The 22,358-nt window shown below is 38.1% G+C and overlaps 1 protein-coding gene across 5 annotated transcripts in view; it reads right to left on the reverse strand.

Moving 5' to 3' along the window:
• The window catches only part of spock1 (SPARC (osteonectin), cwcv and kazal like domains proteoglycan 1), a 218,256-nt gene that overhangs the window by 60,309 nt on the left and 135,589 nt on the right, over positions 1-22,358 (reverse strand). For 3 of the 5 annotated variants that reach the window (XM_048202739.1, XM_048202742.1, XM_048202741.1), the window contains one exon: positions 6,976-7,047. In XM_048202739.1, coding sequence (XP_048058696.1) covers positions 6,976-7,047 — 72 coding nt within the window. Of the gene's footprint in view, positions 1-6,975; positions 7,048-19,996; positions 20,051-22,358 lie in introns of all 5 variants that reach the window. The other 2 variants (XM_048202743.1, XM_048202744.1) reach the window with 1 other exon arrangement.

Raw genomic sequence — 22,358 nt, forward strand, 5'->3', positions numbered from 1 at the left:
AGAGAACGAAACAGGCAATTTACACTTCCTAAAAGCTGTGAAACGCATGCACATAAAAACACACAAAGCGACGCAAAACAGACTAAAGTTAAAGGCCAAGAGGCTGAGTTACAGTAAAGTTTAAATATATTTTTAAAACTTGGATGATTGAAATCGGTTTTAAAGCTGATTTCTATTTAAAAACTGTTTATTCTGATTTTTATTAATCTATTTAATGAATTCAATTGATGTATGTTTATCAACAAAACCGATAAGCCACTGAAGATTTCACTTTCAATTTTTTATTTGTTTTTTTTTTTTATGTTTTAATTTTAGTTAACTATAACCTTGATGTTTAGTTAACACTAACCCTGGAGTGTAAAAGTGATTTTACCACGATTTTACCCTGAAAAACAGCCCTTGATCACTGTCTCACACAGTCTCTTGCTTTATTGAAAGTCTGTACGAGTTTGTTCCTCTTTGCATTTGGAGCTAAACATTTTTATCATCTTGGCTCAGTGTACTGGGCTTTTCTCAAGGTCAAAAACACTCTAATCCAGCTAAAAAAAAAGAAAAAAGAAAAAATAGAGAAAAGAAACTAAATCCTGATGTTTGAGGCGGAAATCAAGCTTGCCTTTAGTAAACCCTTGCTGTGAGTTCTGCTACAGACGTGACTTCATACAGCAATGCGTGAGTGAGAAACGAGTTACCATAGTGATCGATCATAATTATACTGGAAACATCCAATCACATTCAAACAGGCAGCTAAAACAAAAAAATAAATTAAGACCAAAGGAAAGAATGTAACACTTAATTAAAATGTTCTTCCACCCAGTGATGAAAGAAACGCTCAATTAGATGGGTCACAGGTCATATGTCCGACACCCTACACTCCCCAAGGGTCACATTTAATGGTGAGAAAAAGACTAAAAGATTAAAATCGTGGGCAGACGTTTGATTAATTATTGCTCAGATGTGGCACTGAAATGAGCTGCTCCTGCAGTCTTAAAGAGACAGGAACACATTTACACCTGACATGAGCTCATAGAAGTGAGAGAATGATGAGAATGATGTAAAGAATCATCATGTGTCCACAGAAAACACATTAACAGAATGCATTGTGCAAAGCTCAATGAAAAATATTCATCTGTCTCTAGGTCAAAGTCAAATCAGACAGATGCGAACATGGACAGGTCGTGATGCCCTCATCCTCAAAAACCATCAACAAAATTACAGAAAAAAGAAAATGTGACCCAGTCGACATTAAAACAGGCTCACAATGAGGATAATCATGGTTTATCTGTTTTGTGCTGTGAATTTTATAGACTCTGTTAATCCCATTTATATGTTTGTGCAGTCAACTGGCTGATTATTTCTCATATTCAGCAGCCTAATGCAATATTTGTCCCAATATTTGGCTGGTAAATCTCACTACTGCTGTTTATGTATTTAGTAAATTGCCAGTTTTGCTATGCTTTGTGTGATATTCATTATTTTGCATTTTGTCAGTCCAGTTTATGGTAATATTATGCAATGTATTAATATTACCACTAAATGCAGAGACCTAAACAATTTGTACACACCATGTTAAGGACATTTTTGTTTACATTATGACAACTCTGGTATTGTGTTGGGTTCTCAATTGGAGACATCCTCAACTGGAAACGTGATTCAAACACAATGTAAATAATGCATGTTTATAAAATTGGCACATTTTACATGTCCCATGATGCATATTACATACAGATAAGTAGATGAACCTAGAATATGAAAGCAACGTGCAAAGTTGAATTCATTATGGGTTTCCCCAATGGGAACGATGTGCGTTGCATTCATATTCTAAGCTCATCTGCTTGTCGGTGTGTATAGCCTATGCACCATCAATTAGGTGTTTACTGCGTAATTTACTTATGCGATTTAAATGTTTGGGGGGGTTTTTTGCACTTGAAATGTGAGAAGCAGAGCAGTGTAAAAACGCAAGGTCCCAGGGAGCGTATTTAAAAGTTTTTCTTTTAAAAGCGTTCTAAAAGTGACGCTGCAAAAGACCGGAGGCATGAGCACAATCAACGTCCTTCTAGAGCAAGCTTACAAAAAAAAAGACAAAAAGCAGCACTGTGGAATACAAAAATGCTTTCTGTGTGTGAACTGCATACTGTAGATATTATAATTAGTTTAATATAAAACAAAACAGTGTGTAGTATGTACTGTAGTAGTGTAGTCTGCATGTACCTATGTGTGTGACGCACAGCGAACAGAGAGTGTTTAAAAATTCAGGCAGGATAATAAGAGAGTGATACGGAGGAGAAAAGAGGCAGAGAGGAGAGGTTAGTGGAGGACTGGGTGTGTGTGTGTGTGTGTGTGTGTGTGTGTGTGTTGCTGACAGTGCTCAAAGAGACTCTAAAAACACCACAGAAGAATCCAGAATGCCCTCAACTGCCCAAGAGACATGGATTAGCTATTCTTGATTATCTGCACTGTCACACTCCCGTCATCTCTCATACTCTCAAAGAGAAACACAAACACAACAGGCTGGTCAGTTTAACTACAAACGAAAAAACAAGAGAGAGAAATTTATTTGAGCACACATACAGTATCAGACAGCTGTGCTGACATTCAGACCAACAGCACAATTGTGAGTGCTATTGCTGAATAGTTTGATTAAAAAAAAATAAAAAATTAAGGTAAACTGAGTAACTTATGTTTTAGATGTAATCTTGCGAGTTGCTTTGATCCACTAATGATAATATTCTGAAATCCAAATCCACAACAGCATAAAAGGGAGTTCACCCAAAAATGAAAATTCTGTCATCATTTACTCACCCTCATGTTGTTCCAAACCTGTAAGACTTTCGTTCATCTTCAAAACACAAATGAAGATATTTTTAATGAAATATGAGATATTTCTGTCCCTCCATTGACAGTCCATGCAACTACCACTTTAACTCTTCTAAAAGTTCATAAAGAGATTGTAAGACTAATCTATATGAATCAAGCGGTTTAGTCCAATTATTCTGAAGAGACTTGATCGCTTTATATGACAAACAGGTTGAATTTAGGCTTTTATTTATATATAGACACTGATCACGTGATTAGTGAAATTAAACAAAAACTCAACTGAACTTACTTGATGCGAGAGAACAAGCCACATAGGTTCTTGCAGAAGCTCAAATGTTCTGTGTAACACACGAGAATGAACCTCATTGGTTCTCGCACGTCAAACAATATACTTGAGCTTCCATTTACCCCAACTGATATGTGAGCTGATGAGTGTTAATATATGAATAAAAGCCTAAATAAATCTGTTCATCATATAAAGCGATCATGACTCTTCAGAAAATTTAAACATAACCGCTCTTAATTCTTATGGATTAATTTTATGATCTTGTTATGAACATTGAAGCACCAAAGTGGTAGTTGCATAGACTGTTAATGGAGGGACAGAAATCTCTTGTAGATTTCATTAAAAATATCTTCATTTGTGTTGTGAAGATGAACGAAAGTCTTACATGTTTGGAACGACATGAAGGTGAGTAATTAATGACAGAATTTTAATTTTTGGGTGAACCGAGCAACACAGTAGTGGCTTTCAGAACGAATCACTGTTTTTAACAAATCAGTATAGTGGATGATTCAGTGACTCACTCACTTTTTTTGTTCCTGAAAGAATCAGTGTTCTCAATCAAATTGGTTAATTGAATGATTCAGTGACTCACGTACTTGTTTTGATTCCTATATGAATGGGTGTTTTTGAACAAATCAATTGAATGAATCACAAATATGGTTGTGGCTTAATGGTTAGGGAGTCGGATCTGTAACCTGAAGGTCGCGGGTTCGCATCTCAGTACTGGCAGGAAGTGGAGGAGTTGGGGGAGTGAATGAACAGTGCTATCTTACACTCTTATTATGCACAACTGAGGTGCCCTTGAGCAAGGCACCAAACCCCCAATCACTCCCCGGGTGCCGCAGCAAAAAAATAAAATAAAAAAAAAAATAAAAAAGTTGCCCACTGCTCTGGGTCTGTGTATGGGACATCATACTTGGCTACACGTCATGTCACTTTATATCTATACACGTAGTATCTAACATATAAAGCATATGAACAATTTGAAAAATAAGTGGATGCGGCTAATAATAGATTTAAAAAATCTGCTTGACTCATGAATATTAATTATGAGATTTTGATGTATATTTATTATGTGTTTCCAGTGTTTTGGGGGAACTTTTACATTATTACAAGCAGTACAATACATTATTGTGTTACCCCTAATAAAAATTATGTAACATTGTTGCTTTATATGGCAAATAAATGGAAGTTGCTTGGTTTTGTTTGGCATGCCATTACTGCTCTTTTGTTGTTGTGGCTGTGAGGGCGAGTCTCTCGGCTGTCAGAGGGCACTTTCACACAGCGACGGTCTCAGCAAAAACGACATATTAGGGCCACTGCAGCTCCGCTCAGAGCGTCTGTTTTCACTTTCTCGTTCTTCACAAGAGGAGGAAAGGGGATCTTGTCTTTGTGATGAATTGCGGTGGGAATTACTGCGGTAAAAACACTCGTCTCTTTCATCTGTTGTTCTTTCCTCTCGGCACGTCAGCTCTAATTGGGGCGGTGACAGAGGCGAGCTGCCGTCCACAGCCCAGTTTCCTTTCCAGCGTTTCACTGACAAAGGACATATCTGCAGCCGCAAGCCATCCTGGCTGAAAATGCACCGTCTGTCCCCGAAGACTTTGATACCTGTCCCGCAGCCATATTGGCCCAATCGCGGCAGTACATCCCAGCTGGCTTTCACCACCGCCCGGCGGCCATTTTGGCTTAGACATGACGAAGTGCTTCCTAAAATGCTGGAAACACAGCCCGGTGCTCATGTTGGCTCAGCTGGTGCTGTTCATTTGCAGAGGAGCGCAGATGAAACTGTGTTGGCCTGCGGCATTACGATTTGTCTCATTTCTGCTATAAAAACAAACACTCACTCACAGAGCTTCCTCTTCCTCAGGTCAGCCCCTTCACACTAGACCCGAGTCCGTTTTAGTAATATCATTGATTTGATTACACTGACACTATCGGATGAGAACAATACTTGAACCGAATTGAGATGAATAATGACACTATTGTCTTCTGTAGAGCTACTTTATATCGGAATTGAATTTGTTTCATAATTGACGAATTTATGAACTGAACTGAATAAGCATTGAACTGACTTGAGCTGCATAAGGACTATTGTCTTTTTAGAGGCTGCTTTACAGCAGAATTTATAATTTTAATAATATTTATTAATGTAACGCTGCTTTAAAACAGTCTGTATTGTATAATGCACTATAGAAATAATGGTGACTTGATTTGGTGTGAAAACCTGACATGCAATTTGTCTATGATAAAATGCATTTCTCTTTGTTTTCTCCTGCCAGTTGAGTGTGTTTGTTTTTGGTGATAAAAACAAAAACTGACAAAATCTGACAAAAACACAAAGAGTGAAGTGAATAGCACTCTAATGTTGGTATCTTCTAGCTAGGAGTCTTAGCTATGGCGGATGCTTGATGACAGGAGTGGAACTCTGGTTTGGACCAAACAATCAAAACAATCAAAACAAAGTGTGAAAACTGTTGAGATTTGACATGAATTTGTGTGTACGTGAACTAGCAGAGCGAGTCTTGACTGTTAAAGTTGACATGAAATCAAAATTGACTCGTTTACTTCCCCAGTACATGATCCTGATCCTATTGTGAATGATTCATTGGTGCACATTATTCCAAAAGAAAAATGAATGTGTTAAAATGAATTAGTTCTTTAAACTAATAACAACTTTCCTTTTCAGTTGACTTTTCCAACCATCTGTCAAACAAAGACATTTTTCAGCACACAATCAGTGGAGAGAATCAACTGCTGTCCAACATTTTACATTTCACTATAGGACATTACATAAGTATTATAAAAGTTGATTTTATTCCTTTAAAGCATACTGTACTATACTGATACATGATACAGGCCACTAAATAATCAACATGATCAAAACATGATCAAAACTGTACTTTTTTATAAACATACGAATAACTTTTATATAGTTATAGTTATAATGTTTTAAGATGGACACTTACGGAATTGAAGTTTTACTTGATTCGTGCTAAAATGTGACTATCAAATATGAACCTTCAGGCTTTTGAGAAACATTTATTTGACATCATTGCATTGCATTTATATGTTTTGCCCTCCACAATTAAAATGAGCTTTGATCATAAAACTAAGCATTTAAATATCATCTTACTAAAATTATTGGAAGCTATTATTGGAAGATATAGAGCAATAACTGATATTTATAAAAGAAGAAGCCATCCTTCATTCAGTCAGCTTCTTTAGTAATGAATGAGATGCTGTTAGAGGCATCAGAATGGGCAGAAAACTCAAGGTCCATTCGCTCACTGACTCCAGCCTTTTGCCTCCCCGTTGCTTAATTAGATGAAGCCGCAGCGCAGCGCCAGAGGCCACTTCAGCTCCTCGCTGCAGATTCAGCCATTGCGGCTCAAACGCCGCATGACACGCACAGCCTGTCAGACGCTACGGCTGCCTGCTGGACATGAGGGGGTCAGACGACTCGGACGGGCTCGTTTTTATTCAGATCCCACTTATTCTCTCTCAGAGGAATGTGGGTCAAGTGTCTAATCACAGCAATGCAGAGCCACTTCAGGTGGGACTGTGGCCTCTGACCCCCAGGGGTTAAAGTTAATCTCCCTCACCTATCCAGCACAGTGGCCCAATTACTGTCAGACTCACTGTTGCTGTGGCAACCAGGAGAGAAACCAGAATTATGCAGCCGTGTGAAACACAAGAGAGAGACATGGGTATAACAGGGTCAAAGGTCACAGCTATCATGGCTGGGCTCTTCTAGTGACTCTGGCTCACAGTATTATAAACTGTTGTTTAGATAGATAGATAGATAGATAGATAGATAGATAGATAGATAGATAGATTGATTGATTGATTGATTGATTGATTGATTGACTCACCATCAGTGGTTCTGCTCTTGGTCTGGAAGTGTGATTTAGGGTTCACTTCTGCCCATAGGTTCGGTGCGCTTTCTGTAAGGAACAAATATCATCACTGTCACTTGCACATATACTCACTGTTATTAATTAATTGGAAATTGGTGGGCAATTCACAAACAATGAAGTGTATTTTATTCCTTTAAAACGCCAGTAAATATGTTTTTTTTCTGTCATTTGATGTATTACTGATGCCATGGTCAATAGGAAATGTACAGAAACATTTGTTTCTCATTGCATTTTCTAATAAACCTGATTTGCAGGAAGCGTGCTTGTGCTGAACAGAATGACAATGACTAAATTGAAATACTCATGCCGCATTATAACACCAGCGCAGGATTGTGGGAGGTTAGTGAAAAAGACACACATTCTTGAAATACTTAGTGCAAAAATGGTGCAACTGCTTAGTGAATTCAGCCTGAATCTCTTTTCAGTTTTATTTATGACACAGAAAGTTTTTGTGGCTGCCTGAATCTCTCTCTGTCTGTCTATCACAGGGGAATAAAACGCCAAATCAATTCACAGCCCAGTGTGTGCGTGTGTGATTCCATCCATTGTGGGAACAATGTCCTTTGTACATTTCTTTCATTTTTTATCCTTTCCCTCCATTCATTCTGTCCATCTTTGTGAACAGAGGGTCAAACAGTGAACAAATAACTGACCACTATCAGAAACACCACCAAAATAAAACCTCAAACCAATTTCCTGCATGTTTGCTCTCTGATCTTCCCCTGAGGGAGTGTGTGTGTGTGTCTTTTTTAACAGTGAGACAGCTAAAATGAGAAACTCTGTTTGTGTACGCCCTGAGGTAAAGACAAACCCCAAATGAGATCTCTTTAAATCTCAATCGTCTCTACTAGAGAGTGGCAGGGTTAAACAGAAAGTTTTGCATGTGTCTCCTCCATCTCATGCGTTTCTCCAGACCGTAATAATCTCACGTTTCCAACAGATGTTCAGAACGGATCATTAAATGTTAAAAACTTTATGTGAATGATAAGATAGCATTCCATTTGATCCTTTTGTAAACATTATTGGAATGTTACTTTTGAACGTTCCCTAAATGTTCTGAAACAAGTAGTAACATTTAAAAAACATTAGACATCCAACTAAAGTGATTCAGAAAAAAATTATGAACAATGTATAAATAATGTTTTTTTGTGTGTGTTAACATACTGAGAACATGATTAAAGGTGCAGTAAGCGATTTCTGAGAAACACTGTTGATATTTGAAATCATCAAAACAAACACGGCCCTACCCAAATGGATCTTGATAATTCCGCCCCAAATTCACAAACATGCTATGCAGGCACCTCCCCCATAATGAGTGTACTACTGCTGATTGGCTACAAGTGTGTTTTGGTGCTAGGTTTGCTCCACATTCAACAACATCTCTCATAAATCTCTTACTGCACCTTTAAAGACCAGATAACTTGTAATGAACATTCTATTAATGTTACTGGAAAAATGTTTGTGTTCATAACTTTGAGAGAACCTTGCCAAAGCATTAGCCAACATTCTGAGAACTTTCCCTATTAGCTGGTTTGGAATCAGTTCTATCAAAGGGAATCGACTCCTCTTTAATAGCTTTTTTTTAGTTTAGTTATGAATTTGAAGAAAATAATTATGAATTTTCTTGGTTGCTTGCTAATAGTTCATTTTGGACAATTGCGGCCATTCGTTTTGGAACGACTGTAGCTTTATTAAAATTGAGTCAAGAGCTCAATTTTACAGTGTACTGTATCTTCTGACTCATTTATGTCTAGGGGAAGCATCTGAGGCAAGTTCGATATGTAAACAAAGCATAACGGAGAACTCAATTAAGTCTTGTGAGCTATGAAAGAGCAACATCTGAGCAATGAAATGTTCCTCTGGACAAGTATAAGAGATGCATCATGGTCCTTCGAGTGAATCTAAAACAACCAGTTTTTATCTGCGCATTGGACACACACACTTCTGCTCTTCTTCATTTCATTCTGTCCGTCTCTCTCAGATTCGCTGTCCTGATTGATTTTGTGGTTTGTTTTCAGCGTTTGCTTTGCACGCTGTTTGTTTTCAAGTGTCTATCTTGCAAATTGATACACTGAACCAAGAAAATCAATTCCACCCCAAACTGACCAACCAGCTCAAACACACACAGACACACACACACAAATCCCTCTGCATCACATCATCAGATTCATCAAGAAATACTTGACAATGACAAATTTTGTCTTTTATCACTAAACTCATCTGTAATTGAATCTTAAGCATAATTTGATCAATTAGAAACAAAGTATTTGGTTGAGCTTCAGCTGAGATCACATAATATATGTTAAGAGATCTCTCTCTCACACACACACACACACACACACACACACACAAACACCAGTCTAAATCCAGAGTCAAGTAAAGTAGCTCTTTAATATTTTTTATATATTATAACTTATAAATTATAACTTTAATATTTTACATTTACAGCAACACAAGTGTGTGTTAAGAGATATACAGAACAGAATACAATAATAATATTAGTCATTTGTCATCAACTATAAATATATATAGTTTCTGCTTTTTGGACATTCACTTTGTTTTCATTTGTCACGTGTCTTTGTTCAGATTCCCGTCACTCATTTGTCTCCTGAGTTACCATCATTATTAGTTCAAATGTTTCAGCTGTGTTTAGTTAATCATTCTCATTTGTGTTTGCTTTATAAGTTGGTCCCTCACAGTCATTCTCTGTCCGATCACTGTTATGCTATGTTGTTTTGCACTACCTGTCTGCCTGCCTGGATTTCTATTAAACTTTGTCGTGTTGATATATATTCCTCTGCCTTCGTCTGTTTCCTGCAAGCAACGTGACAGATGATCGGACTGCCCGAATTGGACGATAGGGCCAGAATTATCGTCCTGGCTCAGGAGAGCCATGATTTCTTGCCTTTTGTTAAGGATTTTCTTTGTTTGGCCGTCACCAACTCCCTGGATGACAAGACCCTAAAGACCCCATTCCAGATCGAGGCAACATTCCATCACCATATCGACCTCCCAGACACCACTGGACTTGACTGGAAGGAAACCGCCATTTGATGTCTGGAGAGCGTTGCGTCTCAATCCGGAACACAGCCAGACCCAGAGCAAATTTCTTACACCAATCTGCCCCCTGCAGATTGAGCATCAACACCCGCCTTGACGAATGAGCCAGAGCCCGAGGATAAGAGGCCAGAGCTTGTCATCACTGCGGTAGTGGAGTCTTATTGCAGTCGAGGGAACGGAACTTGAGGAGTGGCTGATGGACTTTAATAAAGACTTGTCGGTTCCCACCCTATCCCACCCAGTACCTGAATCTGTTTTGGACTACGAGAATTGTTTGGTCAATATTTTGTCAGTTTGTTCGGAAGAACTGCTATTTTTAAACTGAGTTTTTATTTTCATTAACCTGCATAGACCGTGTCATGGTGACTGTAACTTTAGCAAGTCTCCTCTCTCCATCAACACAATGCTCAGCCAGTCCTCCAGCCCCATCGCTACTAAATGTCTGCAGCCCTGCGCCCTCTCTGGGGATGCCCTACCAGGACGTCGAGCCACATGTCATGCAACCAATAGCAGCGCCTGTTCCAGAGGATTCTACAGCTCTGCCTCCGACCTCTTTGCTCCATCTTCCGCCTGTCGACCTGTTGGACTTCGCCTTGGCTCCTCTTACCTTCGGCTCCACCAGAGACCCTCAGCCTAGTGGCTCTTCCAGGTTCCCTCATCCCATCGGCTCCACCTTGGTCTACCGTCACACTGCCTCCGCCACAGACTTTCGGGCCGTTCGCTACGAGCTGACCCTCCACCTCTTCGGCTGCAGCAGGTTCCTCCCTCCTGCCGGGTACGCCTCTGTCCTCGGTCACTCCATCCTTGGGTGCTCTGGCTCCGCCTTCATTGCTTGTCACCATGCCATCACCTAATCCTCCAGAACTTGTGACTCCGCTCAATGCCATCAGCTTTCAATCTGCGCCTAGGGATCCATCTGCCTCGTCGACATCAGTCGTTCCCCAGATGCCGTCAGCCACCAAAACACCATTGTGGCTCCTCCCTCCTTCAACTCTGCCATGGGCTGTCAACACTGGTGAGCTCTGGGTCTTTGCCTATTTCCACCATGGTCGCCAGGGGATCGTCGTCTTGTCATCACCATGCTGTTGTGTCATCCTTCAGTCACCAGCCCTTCACCTCATCCTGTCATCTTCCTCCCTCGTCTACCTCTTACCATCCCTTCTCCATTACCTCGTCCTCCTCCAAAGGTATGTCACCATTATGTTCTGTTAGTTTCTATTTTTTTTTCATGGGTTATAACTATGTTTGGTTAATCATTCTCATTTGTGTTTGCTTTATAAGTTGGTCCCTCACAGTCATTCCCTGTCCGATTGCTGTTATTTGATGTTTTGCACTACCTGTCTGCCTGCCTGGATTTGTATTAAACTTTGTTGTGTTGATATATATTTCTCTGCTTTCTGTTCTATCTGTTTCCTGCAAGCAACGTGACGTGTGTGTGTGTATGTGTGTGTGTGTGTATATATATATCTGCTTTGTGGAATACTTGATTCTGGTTGGTCAATCACGCAATCCAGCGATCTCCCCCGATAACAACCGGTAAAAATTGATAACACAGGCTCATCTGGATGAATGTCACTGAAATCAGTGCTTTATGCTTGCTAGGAATGGTGTTTGGTAAGCTAATAAAATATTAAAACTCAAATCAATATTTTGTGTACAGTTATTTTATGTCATCTGGTATCGCAGACTCGCTCTCTGTTTCATACAAACACAGCTGCTGCCATTTTGCAACAATTGTTTTGTACACCGTAATGGATTATAAAATAAACCGGTACGATTTTAAAACGGTTTAATCTCAAATAAATATCTCTTATCAAAATAATTATTTATGTGGCGAAATGCCATGTAATAAGTGGTATGACTGCATTGTATACTTTAAATGTCTATCTAGTTTGAACTTGCTCCTTGCTAGCAACTGCTTTCTTCACTGGAAGCTTTGCGTTTAAAGACCTAATAAAATATTTCAACTCAAGCCAATAATTCACGTCTAATTATTTACTTATGTGGAAAGTAGCCCTCTGTCATATTTTTAGAAACTCTGGGCTTAAAGAAAATGAGTTTCCCACTTTGTGGTGACGTCCATGTGTGTTCAACTCATGAACACAATCTTTCCCACATGATTTGTACACACAATATGTTCACTAGAGTGTTTGTCATGCAAAGACAAAAACATTGCAGGTAGAATAACAAAAACAATGTTAACAGTGTTTGAATATGAATTTCTCATTACAACAATCACTAAAGCAAAAGCTAAACGTCAACAGGTATGATGGGTGCTTTCATGAAAACCTGTCAGGAAGCAGCTCTTATCTTCAGACAGACATACAAAAAAAGTAACATAGACGTTCAGGGCTGCTGCAGAGACCCATTCAATCAAACCACAGACCTTTTATCAAATTCACCAACCAAACAACATCTGCAGTCTGACCTGAGCAAAACAACATCACAGCCATATTAGCGCTCGCTAGACACCCATCACCTGCCTTAGTACACCTATTATTAATGTTTATCATTAGTTCTGGCTCCTTACTCGGACTAGAAGAGCCACATTCAAAGTTACTATGTTTTTTGGCAACTGCAAAGACAGATGGAAGAATAGTGGATGAACTACTTACTGTGATTATTATTGAGATATTAAATAATTTATTCAACACTGGTGTCTTCAATTAAATTATTTCATATTGTGCCAAATAACACCATTTAACTGCGTGAAAATAAGTCTTTATTAATTGATAATCTGCCCCTGTATAATTCTGTGTGAAAAGGAGTAAAAGTTGTTGCTGTTTTACTGCCTCTAGTATTCATTTCAGCTGGAAACTGCAGTGATTTGTATGTATAAGTAGCTACATTTTGCAAAAGTGTAGCTGGAGGCATATTTTTCCAATGAGGAATCACAAGGCCCAGAACATGGACAAGTATGTGAATGCAAACTCTTCTAGTATCTTTTCACATCATAGCACCTTTTTTTTCTCTTTCTATGAATGTGGTGGCCTCTTTAAAAAAAAAAGAGCCAGAACTTCTCCTTCAAAACCATCTGACCTAAAAAGAAAGATTAAGCACCATCTCACAATGCAGTTAATTATCGCTACCCAATTAATTACAGCAAAAGGAATACAGTTGAAAAAATCCATTCATTCATTTCTGCTTTCAACACCACATGCCAATGTGTCGACCATCAGAATCAATGATTGGCCCTCGGAGACCAATCGGGACGGTGAGATTGAGAGAAAGGCCAATCAGAATTTCTCCGGTATTGATCATCAGCAACACACCCGAAGCATGCGTTTGGCCAATTATTTTACTTTCTATTTACCATAACGAAGAAATCAAGAAATTGAGAGGGGATGAATGCAATGGGGCTAATTAGTGCCAGCTGACTGGTCAAGAGGTTAAAGACCCAATGACCAATCTGAACTTTTTCTCTCTCTTTGATGCACAGTCAGTTTCAAACTTAACTTTCTGTGAACTGAGAAAATATACTGACCATAAACAGACCATAAAAATGCTTGCATTTGCAGCTGAACTCTGCACACACTACAGCAGTTCACAGCCTTTGCTTTGATGAGAGAAGTCCTCAGACGGGGTCAGATCTGAATGCTGACTTAGATGAATCACTTTGATATAGAGAATACAGTATTCCTGTGTTGAATTGTCACAAGGCAGAACTTCAAACTGTATCACTGACTTTCATTTACATTGAGGCTTGTGGCAAACGCAGTGAACCTTACATGGATTTGCTGCAGTTCATATTTTTCCTGCCATGTCTTATGTAGATAACGTCTTTGTGCTCGTATGACAGCCCACGTGGGATTTTCTCTGCATAGTGAATCTAGGCCAAGACACGGCCTGTATCAGACCAGACGGCACAGTGCTAATGATGAGAGAAGTGGATCACTGCTGGCTGACGCTTCTGCCGTCTCATCTCTCTGTCTCAAACTATCTGCTTATAATGAAGAAATAAACATCTCAAATACATTATTAATGGCATAATAAAATCATAATGTCATACTCCTTCTGCCCAGTTACCTATTTTCTCTCTCTTTCTCCTCATTTGTGCACTTTATGCTGTTTTTACACTTGGTTCATTTCAGGAACATTATAGCAAGTGTTTGGATTATACTGTATGTGAATGCTCAAAATAAGTTTTAAAGCATACTGAAGCCCTTTACATCTCAAGAGATGGTCTGAGAACACAGTGTAGTTCACTTATACATAGATGAGCCATTACATTATGACCACCTATCTAATAACCCATAGGTCCTCCTTTAGCCTGCAAAACAACAGCCACGCGGCGAGGCATTGATTCGACGAGGTGACGATTGGGTATCTGGTAGCATAACGTCAACAGCAGGTCCTCCAGTTCCCGTACATCGCGGGGTGGCGTTGATGTAGCGCAAACCCCGTTTTCCAAGTCGAACCACAAATGTTTGATTGGGTTCATGTCAGGCCAAATCATTAACAGAAATTCACCATCATGTTCCTCAAACCACTCCTTGATGATTTTGGCAATGTGGCATGGCATATTATTCTGTTGGTAATGGCCATTACCACAGCTGCCATGAATGGGTGCCCTTAGTCCACAACAATGTTCAGATACCTGTCAGCTGTCAGGGATTGTGCTGTTGGGATAATGGGGCCTAAAGTGTCCCAAGAAAACCACTGATGGCCTGCGTCCACCCAACAGTGCATCAAGGTGCCATAGCCTCTGTTGGTAATCGGCGTATCCACGCTTGGCCTTCGACGTGATGCACCAGGGAATCTTGATTCGTCAAACCAGGCCACTTTCTTCCAATCATGCAGTGTCCAATTTTAGTGATCTTGGGCCCATTTCATGCATTGTTGGCGATGGCGTGCGGTTAACATGAGGACCTGGCTGGGTCATCGGCTACGCAGGCCTATACGCAGAAGGCTAAAAATGAACTGTGTGCTGTGACACATTGCCCTGATCACCACTGTTGTAGCTGCTGGTGATCTGTTGCACTGTGGCCCTGCGGTCGCTGTGAACATTGCTCGACAGTCTCCGCTCCCCTCTGGCATCAATGAGCTGTGGACGACACACAGCTGGATGACGGTTCATCGTTTGGCCATCCGTACACCACTTTTGATACATACTCACCACAAGGGTGCGTGAACAACCTACAAGGTGCGCCGCTTCCGAGACTGAAGTTCTGAGGTGCCGCGCCATCACAATTTGTCCTTTGTCAAACTCCGATAACTTAACAGCTTTTCCGATTCTGACACCGAACACTCTACTGACTGAAAGCCAGTCCTCGAGTGGTATATATACTGCTCTTTGAACCGCACCTGCGGCACCGTTCGGTTGCCAGGCGTGCTTATTGCTCTAGGCTGAAGGGGTGGTCATAATGTAATGGCTCATTGGTGTAAGTGGAAATGTGAATGGAACGCATGTCAGATTCACTTAATTTCCAATTCCATATAGATTTTAAATGTTACAGTTTACAGGACTATTTTGAAAGGGAGTTTAAAAAATGGGTAGTATGGAGCTGAACTGGTAGAGTTGATAATTAACTGAATAATAGCAGAATAAATCTCTTCTCTCTATCAGGACATCTAGCTATCTAGCAAGCTATCTAAATACATCTAGCAGAAAAGGGAAAGTGAATTAGGGGCAGAAATTCCAAATGAAGAAGGCTATTTTGCTTGCAAGACACAACATACAATTACCTGTTCACAGAGATGGAAAGAGTATGCATGGAAAAATCCAGTGCGTTTTTTCATTACCCCCAAAATAAAAAGTAAACAATTATCCACACCACAATTACGTTGGAGGATATGTGGGCATGCCAATGTTGACCATCTTTATGTATTCTGGAGTTGCCCGAAAATATTACCTTTCCAAAACATGGTTTTGATGGTGATCAAAAAGATTTTAGGATATAAAAATACCAAGAAATTTCACAACATTGCATCTTGACAATATTATGCACTCTGTGTTGAGAAGAGATATCTTGTTAATATATTAAGTGTAAGAAGAGTATTACTAGGCATTGGTATAAGAGACATCCCCTTACTTTGTGAATGGATAGAAATTATTAAAGGTGCCCTCGAATGAAAAATTGAATTTATCTTGGCATAGTTGAATAACAAGAGTTCAGTACATGGAAATGACATACAGTGAGTCTCAAACTCCATTGTTTCCTCCTTCTTATATAAATCTCATTTGTTTAAAAGACCTCCGAAGAACAGGCGAATCTCAACATAACACTGACTGTTACGTAACAGCTGGGGTGTACGCCCCCAATATTTGCATATGCCAGCCCACGTTTCCAACATTGTAAAAGGGAATAGACAAGGGCAGCCAGTATTAACGTCTGGATGTGCACAACCAAATCATCAGACTAGATAAGCAAGCAAGAACAATAGCGAAAAATGGCAGATGGAGCAATAATAACTGACATGATCCATGATAACATGATATTTTTAGTGATATTTGTCAACTTTGTCTTTCTAAATGTTTCAATAGCATGTTGTTAATGTACTGTTAAATGTGGTTAAAGTTACCATCGTTTCTTACTGTATTCACAGAGACAAGAGAGCCGTCGCTATTTTCATTTTTAAACACTTGCAGTCTGTATAATTCATAAACACAACTTCATTCTTTATAAATCTCTCCAACAGAGTAGCATTAGCCGTTAGCCACGGAGCACTATCAAACTCATTCAAAATCAGAAGTAAACAATATAACAGTATACAATACTCAGATAATCCGACGCATGCATGCCGCATGCATGACGAACACTTTGTAAAGATCCATTTTGAGGGTTATATTAGCTGTGTAAACTTTGTTAAGGCACTGTTCAAGGCAAGCACGAGCTCTGTGGGCGGAGAGCACGGGATTTAAAGGGGCCGCAGCATAAAATCAGCGTGTTTATAATGATGCCCCAAAATAGGCAGTTAAAAAAATGAATTAAAAAAAATCTATGGGGTATTTTGAGCTGAAACGTCACAGACACATTCAGGGGACACCTTAGACTTATATTACATCTTTTAAAAACATAATCTAGGGCACCTTTAATGAAATATACAATATGGAAGAATTGACTTATTTTGAGACTTAAAAAGGACCTATTTCTAAAATACTGGAAGAAATGCATTGAGTACTGTAATGTAAACAATCAATGACTGTATATGTAAATCTACACTTGCCCCCAAACAGAATGTATCCTTAATTTTTCCCCTTTTTTTCCCTTTTCTCCCTAATGCTGTATGACATTTTCTTGAAAAATCATCAATACAAATAAAGTTAAAAAAAAGAAATAAAAAAACAGTGTAAATGAATCTTGTAATTTATATAAATGTATTGGTTTGCACATCCCTAATCCAGTCTTCATGTGGACAATCATGAATATTTTTCAGGCTGACGATCAGAACGTATGTGCTCAAGTCATCCATACACACACTCTTATTGCATTCAAAACTCTTTGTTTATCAAATATTCCATCCACATCTTTCAGTGGCTGTTTCATATTTGAGTTGGCCAGAAATATAGTTCTATTTCCTCTCTTCCTTTTCTCTTTTCCCTCTCTTTAAACCTACAGAAGAGTGTTTTTTGCCAGTTAAATGGATCCGGTCTCCAGCTCCAGATAAAGCCATATTGTCCCTGTGCATAAATTGCAGGCAGTTTAAAGGGCAGATTGTTGTGTTGCCATCCCTGTGCGGCCGTGTTTGCTGCCACTGCAGTTTGGCGCTAAAACGCTGACTCAACACCAAAACCATACAAATGCAAATGAAGCATTCAGAGAGAATTTCCCCATAACGAGGCTGTAATGAGGCCTGCACACGCAATTAAATTCACTGAGAGTGCATGCAGTGCCACAATAACAGATTACGGCAAAGACAATGTAGCACACACACATGGACGCACAGAAACTCACACATTATTCTCTGAGCTCCTTAAATCTCTTGTCATGTCTGTAATGGACAAGATCATAACCCTCATTTCTCTTTAAAGTGAATAATTACAGGCTGAGGCTAATTAAATTAGTCAGGCTCAGCCACACTGCTTACACGGTCAGAGAGAGTTTAACGTTATGTGTGTCACCGTGTGTTTGAATAAGTAGTGTTTATAAAAAGTGTTAAGGAAGAGAGAGAGATGGAGCTCTAAATTGTTTGTCTCACTTGTCTAATGAAAATTCAGCAGAAGTGAATCGATAAACTGTGATTTAGAAGATCAATGTGCAAACAACACCATTCTCAAGTTTGGGACGGGTAAGGTAACACGCACGGCTGTAAAATAACACTAATCAGCTGTTCCGAAACTTAGTGATCTCTCTGCATAGGCAGCATTTTATGCCCAACATGAAGATGACAACAGGAAGTTTCAAAAGGTAGCTTCTTTTGAATTAAGGCAAACCCAGAATGCACTGAAATTTTGTTCAATACTGAAAAATATTGACTGCTGACAGTATTTTCTGATCTATGGGATGATAAAAAGGGAAATCCAAAATCCCTTCAGTAAAACCTTTAATATGTAAACAAAATTAAACAAACCTGGATTTAGCCTATCCAATGTTTATATTTCTGTTCTGAAAATATATGCAAATTAGTGCAAATTGAATTAGATAATTCCTTATTTGCATATTTAAACATAACATTTTAAAAAATGTCATTCAAAACAATTACATGAATGCACTGTGATTAATCAGAGTAAGGTGATATCCATTAATTACAAATTTGAACCTGTTCACCTGTAGTGTCTTGCCTTAATTTTGTTTTAAAATTGACTCTTTCACCCAGTTTTTGCATGTGTTGTGTATATTTTTATGCTGTTTATGCAACATGCTAACTTTAAACTCATTCGGAAATAATGGCATGAATCTCAAAAAACCTGTCAAGATCACACTTCAAGTAATATAAAAAAACACCAATAATATTTGACCACACATGCTATACAACAAAATATAATGCAACAGTTTGCAAGAGTTATGACCACTTCTAACAAACTACACTTTAACTTAAACTACATGTTAGAGGAACTTAATAAATTATAGCATAAACACAAATTTCTAAGTTAACTACTCCAAAAAATTGAGTTGCGACTGTGGAACCAATTAATATTATATATTTCAGTTAAAATCAACATCTAGCTAGGCACATGCTAAATGTGACTTATTTAGCTCATAAATTTAATGAACAAGATCAATGTAGTGTATATCTTTATGTAGTCATACGCATTTTAACCACGAGCAAATGGTAACCACAAAAACTTCAACAAAATAGAAACTCTTTTAAATGTCAAATATAACAGCATTTCCAACTTATTTTTTTAAATTATACACAATATTAAGTTGATGTAATGATCAACATTGACAACAGAAATCATCAAAATAGTGTTTGCAAGGTTTACTTATATCAATACATTAGAATTTTTAATTTACATCTTATTATAAAAGTTGTGGTAATGGGTCACCTGAATTTCTTTTTAGAGAAGAGTGGTATCTTAAAACTGGTTACTTCAGCTCAAATCGCACTAAAACCTGCATTTTTCAGGCTGGTCCAGCTAATTTCAGAGTTCAAAAAGAGACAATGGCTCTATCAAAAATGCAATCAGCTCTTTTAGCTGAATTTCCATTGCCGCCTTGAGAGTTTTCCCTTTCATGGTTCTACAAGCAGTACGTCTCACTGCACACGTGAGCTGTCAGTCATTTATTAGAGTGTGTAAGAAGGTAACTTATATAGTCAGTAGACAGCGAGACAGCTCACTAAGTTTTGGAGCGGAGCTATTTACTGAGATTAGTGAGGTGAGTGGCTTAGAAGAGGTTTGCTTGTGAGAGGTGCAGGATTAGTTACAGAAATGATAGTTTGTAGCAGTTCTTGAAGGAGTCATTCACACAGGATAAAACTTGTGCAGATGGTAAACACACACACACACACACAAACACACTTATTCTCTCACTCTCCATATGGTGTGGTCATGCATGCATCTGTCTGCTGGTCTCTATTGGTGTTTCTGTAAAAACAATAGACTTTGATTGGTTATTCATGGCGGTTCGTCATAATCGTTAACAGAAGCGCTCAGCAGAGCGGATGCTAAATTAATATCAAACACCCTGTTTAAGAAAGTGACCCTGTATTACGGTTTCAGCACAAGCATCTGGATCCATGAAGGATTTCTTCACATCAAGAGGTTCCTTCTGGGATTTCTCTTTATATATACATACATATACACTCACATACACACACACACACATTATATATATATATATATATATATATATATATATATATATATATATATATATATATACACACACACACACACACACATTTAAATTTATTAAAGTGACTTGCAGAGTATTAAAGGTTTACATTTTAATCAGTATGTCTCAAATCCACGACCTTGGCATATGCAAATCATCTATGTCCCTGAAATACCCAAATAATTTATTACACCTGCAAAAAATGTGCTGTTCTGGACAATTCGTTCTGAACACATATTTTAACCGAAAATGTGGCATTCCGAAAATGCTGAAATACACTGGAATATTTTACTGTATCACTGTATCAGGCCACTTGTCTGTGATAGATAGATAGATAGATAGATAGATAGATAGATAGATAGATAGATAGATAGATAGATAGATAGATAGATAGATAGATAGATAGATAGATAGATAGATAGATAGATAGATAGATAGATAGATAGATAGATTCAGCACAGATGCATTCAATTGATCAATAGTGACAGTAAAGACATTTATGATGTTGCAAAAGATTTTAAATTAATTCTGTTCTTTTGAACTTTCTATTCATCAAAGTATCCAGAAATGTTTTCAACACTGAATATTAAAATGGTTTTGGAAACGTCATGTGACACTGAATAGAGGGTATGCACAAATGTCACTTTCCCGCCGGAACGCGCTCCCTCAGCTGGACTGAGTGACAAAAGAACCTCCTGCATGACTGGATTTAATAAGGGAAACTGCGAAAACACGAGTAAAACAAACGATTACACCAAAGGTTGGACTCGAAAGTGTTCCTTATGACATGTCAAAGAAACCTAATTCATGGATATTGACATGAAGCCAGGAATCGTGTTTCCTGGCATTTATATGTACCTGATTTCGATGCCGGGGAAATACATAAAGCAAATCTGCCTGTGAATATTTTATATAACTACAATATAGGTACACTGTAAAAAAAAATCTGTAATTTTATTTTATTTTACAGATTTTTCCTGTATTTTGAATATTCTGTAAAATTACACAAATATAATGTAAATTTACATATCCGCTGTAAAATAATGTGAAAAACATGTAACTGTGAAATAACATAAAATTTCCGTTTTTTTATTGGACTTAATCACTGTTCCGCTTGTCAAAGTAGTTCTTCTGCATTCAACGCGTTCAACTTTTCTGTATTATATGTTGTTTCTACACTGTAAAAAATGACCGTGATTTTAACAGTAAAAGACTGTAAAAATGCTGCGGTGAAAAACTGTTAATTGGTTTACAGAAAGTTCCCGTACTATATACAGTGAATAACTGTAATAGATCTAACGGTACATTTAATGTAATTTTACGGTAAAATACCGTTAAATTCACAGTTTTTGGAAGTGAAAATAACAATTCATTGTAAAATTTACAGTGAAAAACCGTAAATTGACATTCCCACAATTCCCTACATGACACTTCACATTTGATATATTTTCGTTGAAATAACTGTTTCTTCTTAGTTTTTCTCATTTTTTTCTAATCAGTTATGTACATTAGGGTTTTATGTTACACCTAATGTTGTTAAATTAATGTTTATTGCATTTTTAAAATGTCATATGTGTTACCATGATGGTGTTTAGTGTGTGTGTGTGTGAATGACACTTTGTGCACCTTCTAAATGTTAGTGTTGTCCTTCTCAGCTTGTGGAAAAGCTGCTTGTGATGAACTTTGATTAATCATGTGACTCTCATCACCACTGTGTTTGGTGACTGTCAGTGTATTATAAAGGTGCAAAACAGATATTAGTACTTCATTAGGTTGGTAAATTGACATTAATATCAGTTAATGAAATATGTTATTTTACCGTAAATTTAACAGATTTTTTTTTATGTTGCTACCGTATTTTTTACTGTAAAATTCTGGCAACCACAGCTGCCGTTTTTTTACCGTAAATTTTACTGGGATTTTTTTTACTGTGTAGCATTTTGAACCGTCCGAATGCCTAAGTCATTAAACCAATGACTGTGTGTTTTAATTTTTCAAATGGTGCAGGCCGTTAATCATTGATTTTCAGTGATTTTTTGTGATTAGTATTCACTAAGT

The sequence above is a fragment of the Megalobrama amblycephala genome, linkage group LG9, assembly GCF_018812025.1.
Source record: "Megalobrama amblycephala isolate DHTTF-2021 linkage group LG9, ASM1881202v1, whole genome shotgun sequence".
NCBI classification, from domain to species: Eukaryota; Metazoa; Chordata; class Actinopteri; order Cypriniformes; family Xenocyprididae; genus Megalobrama; species Megalobrama amblycephala.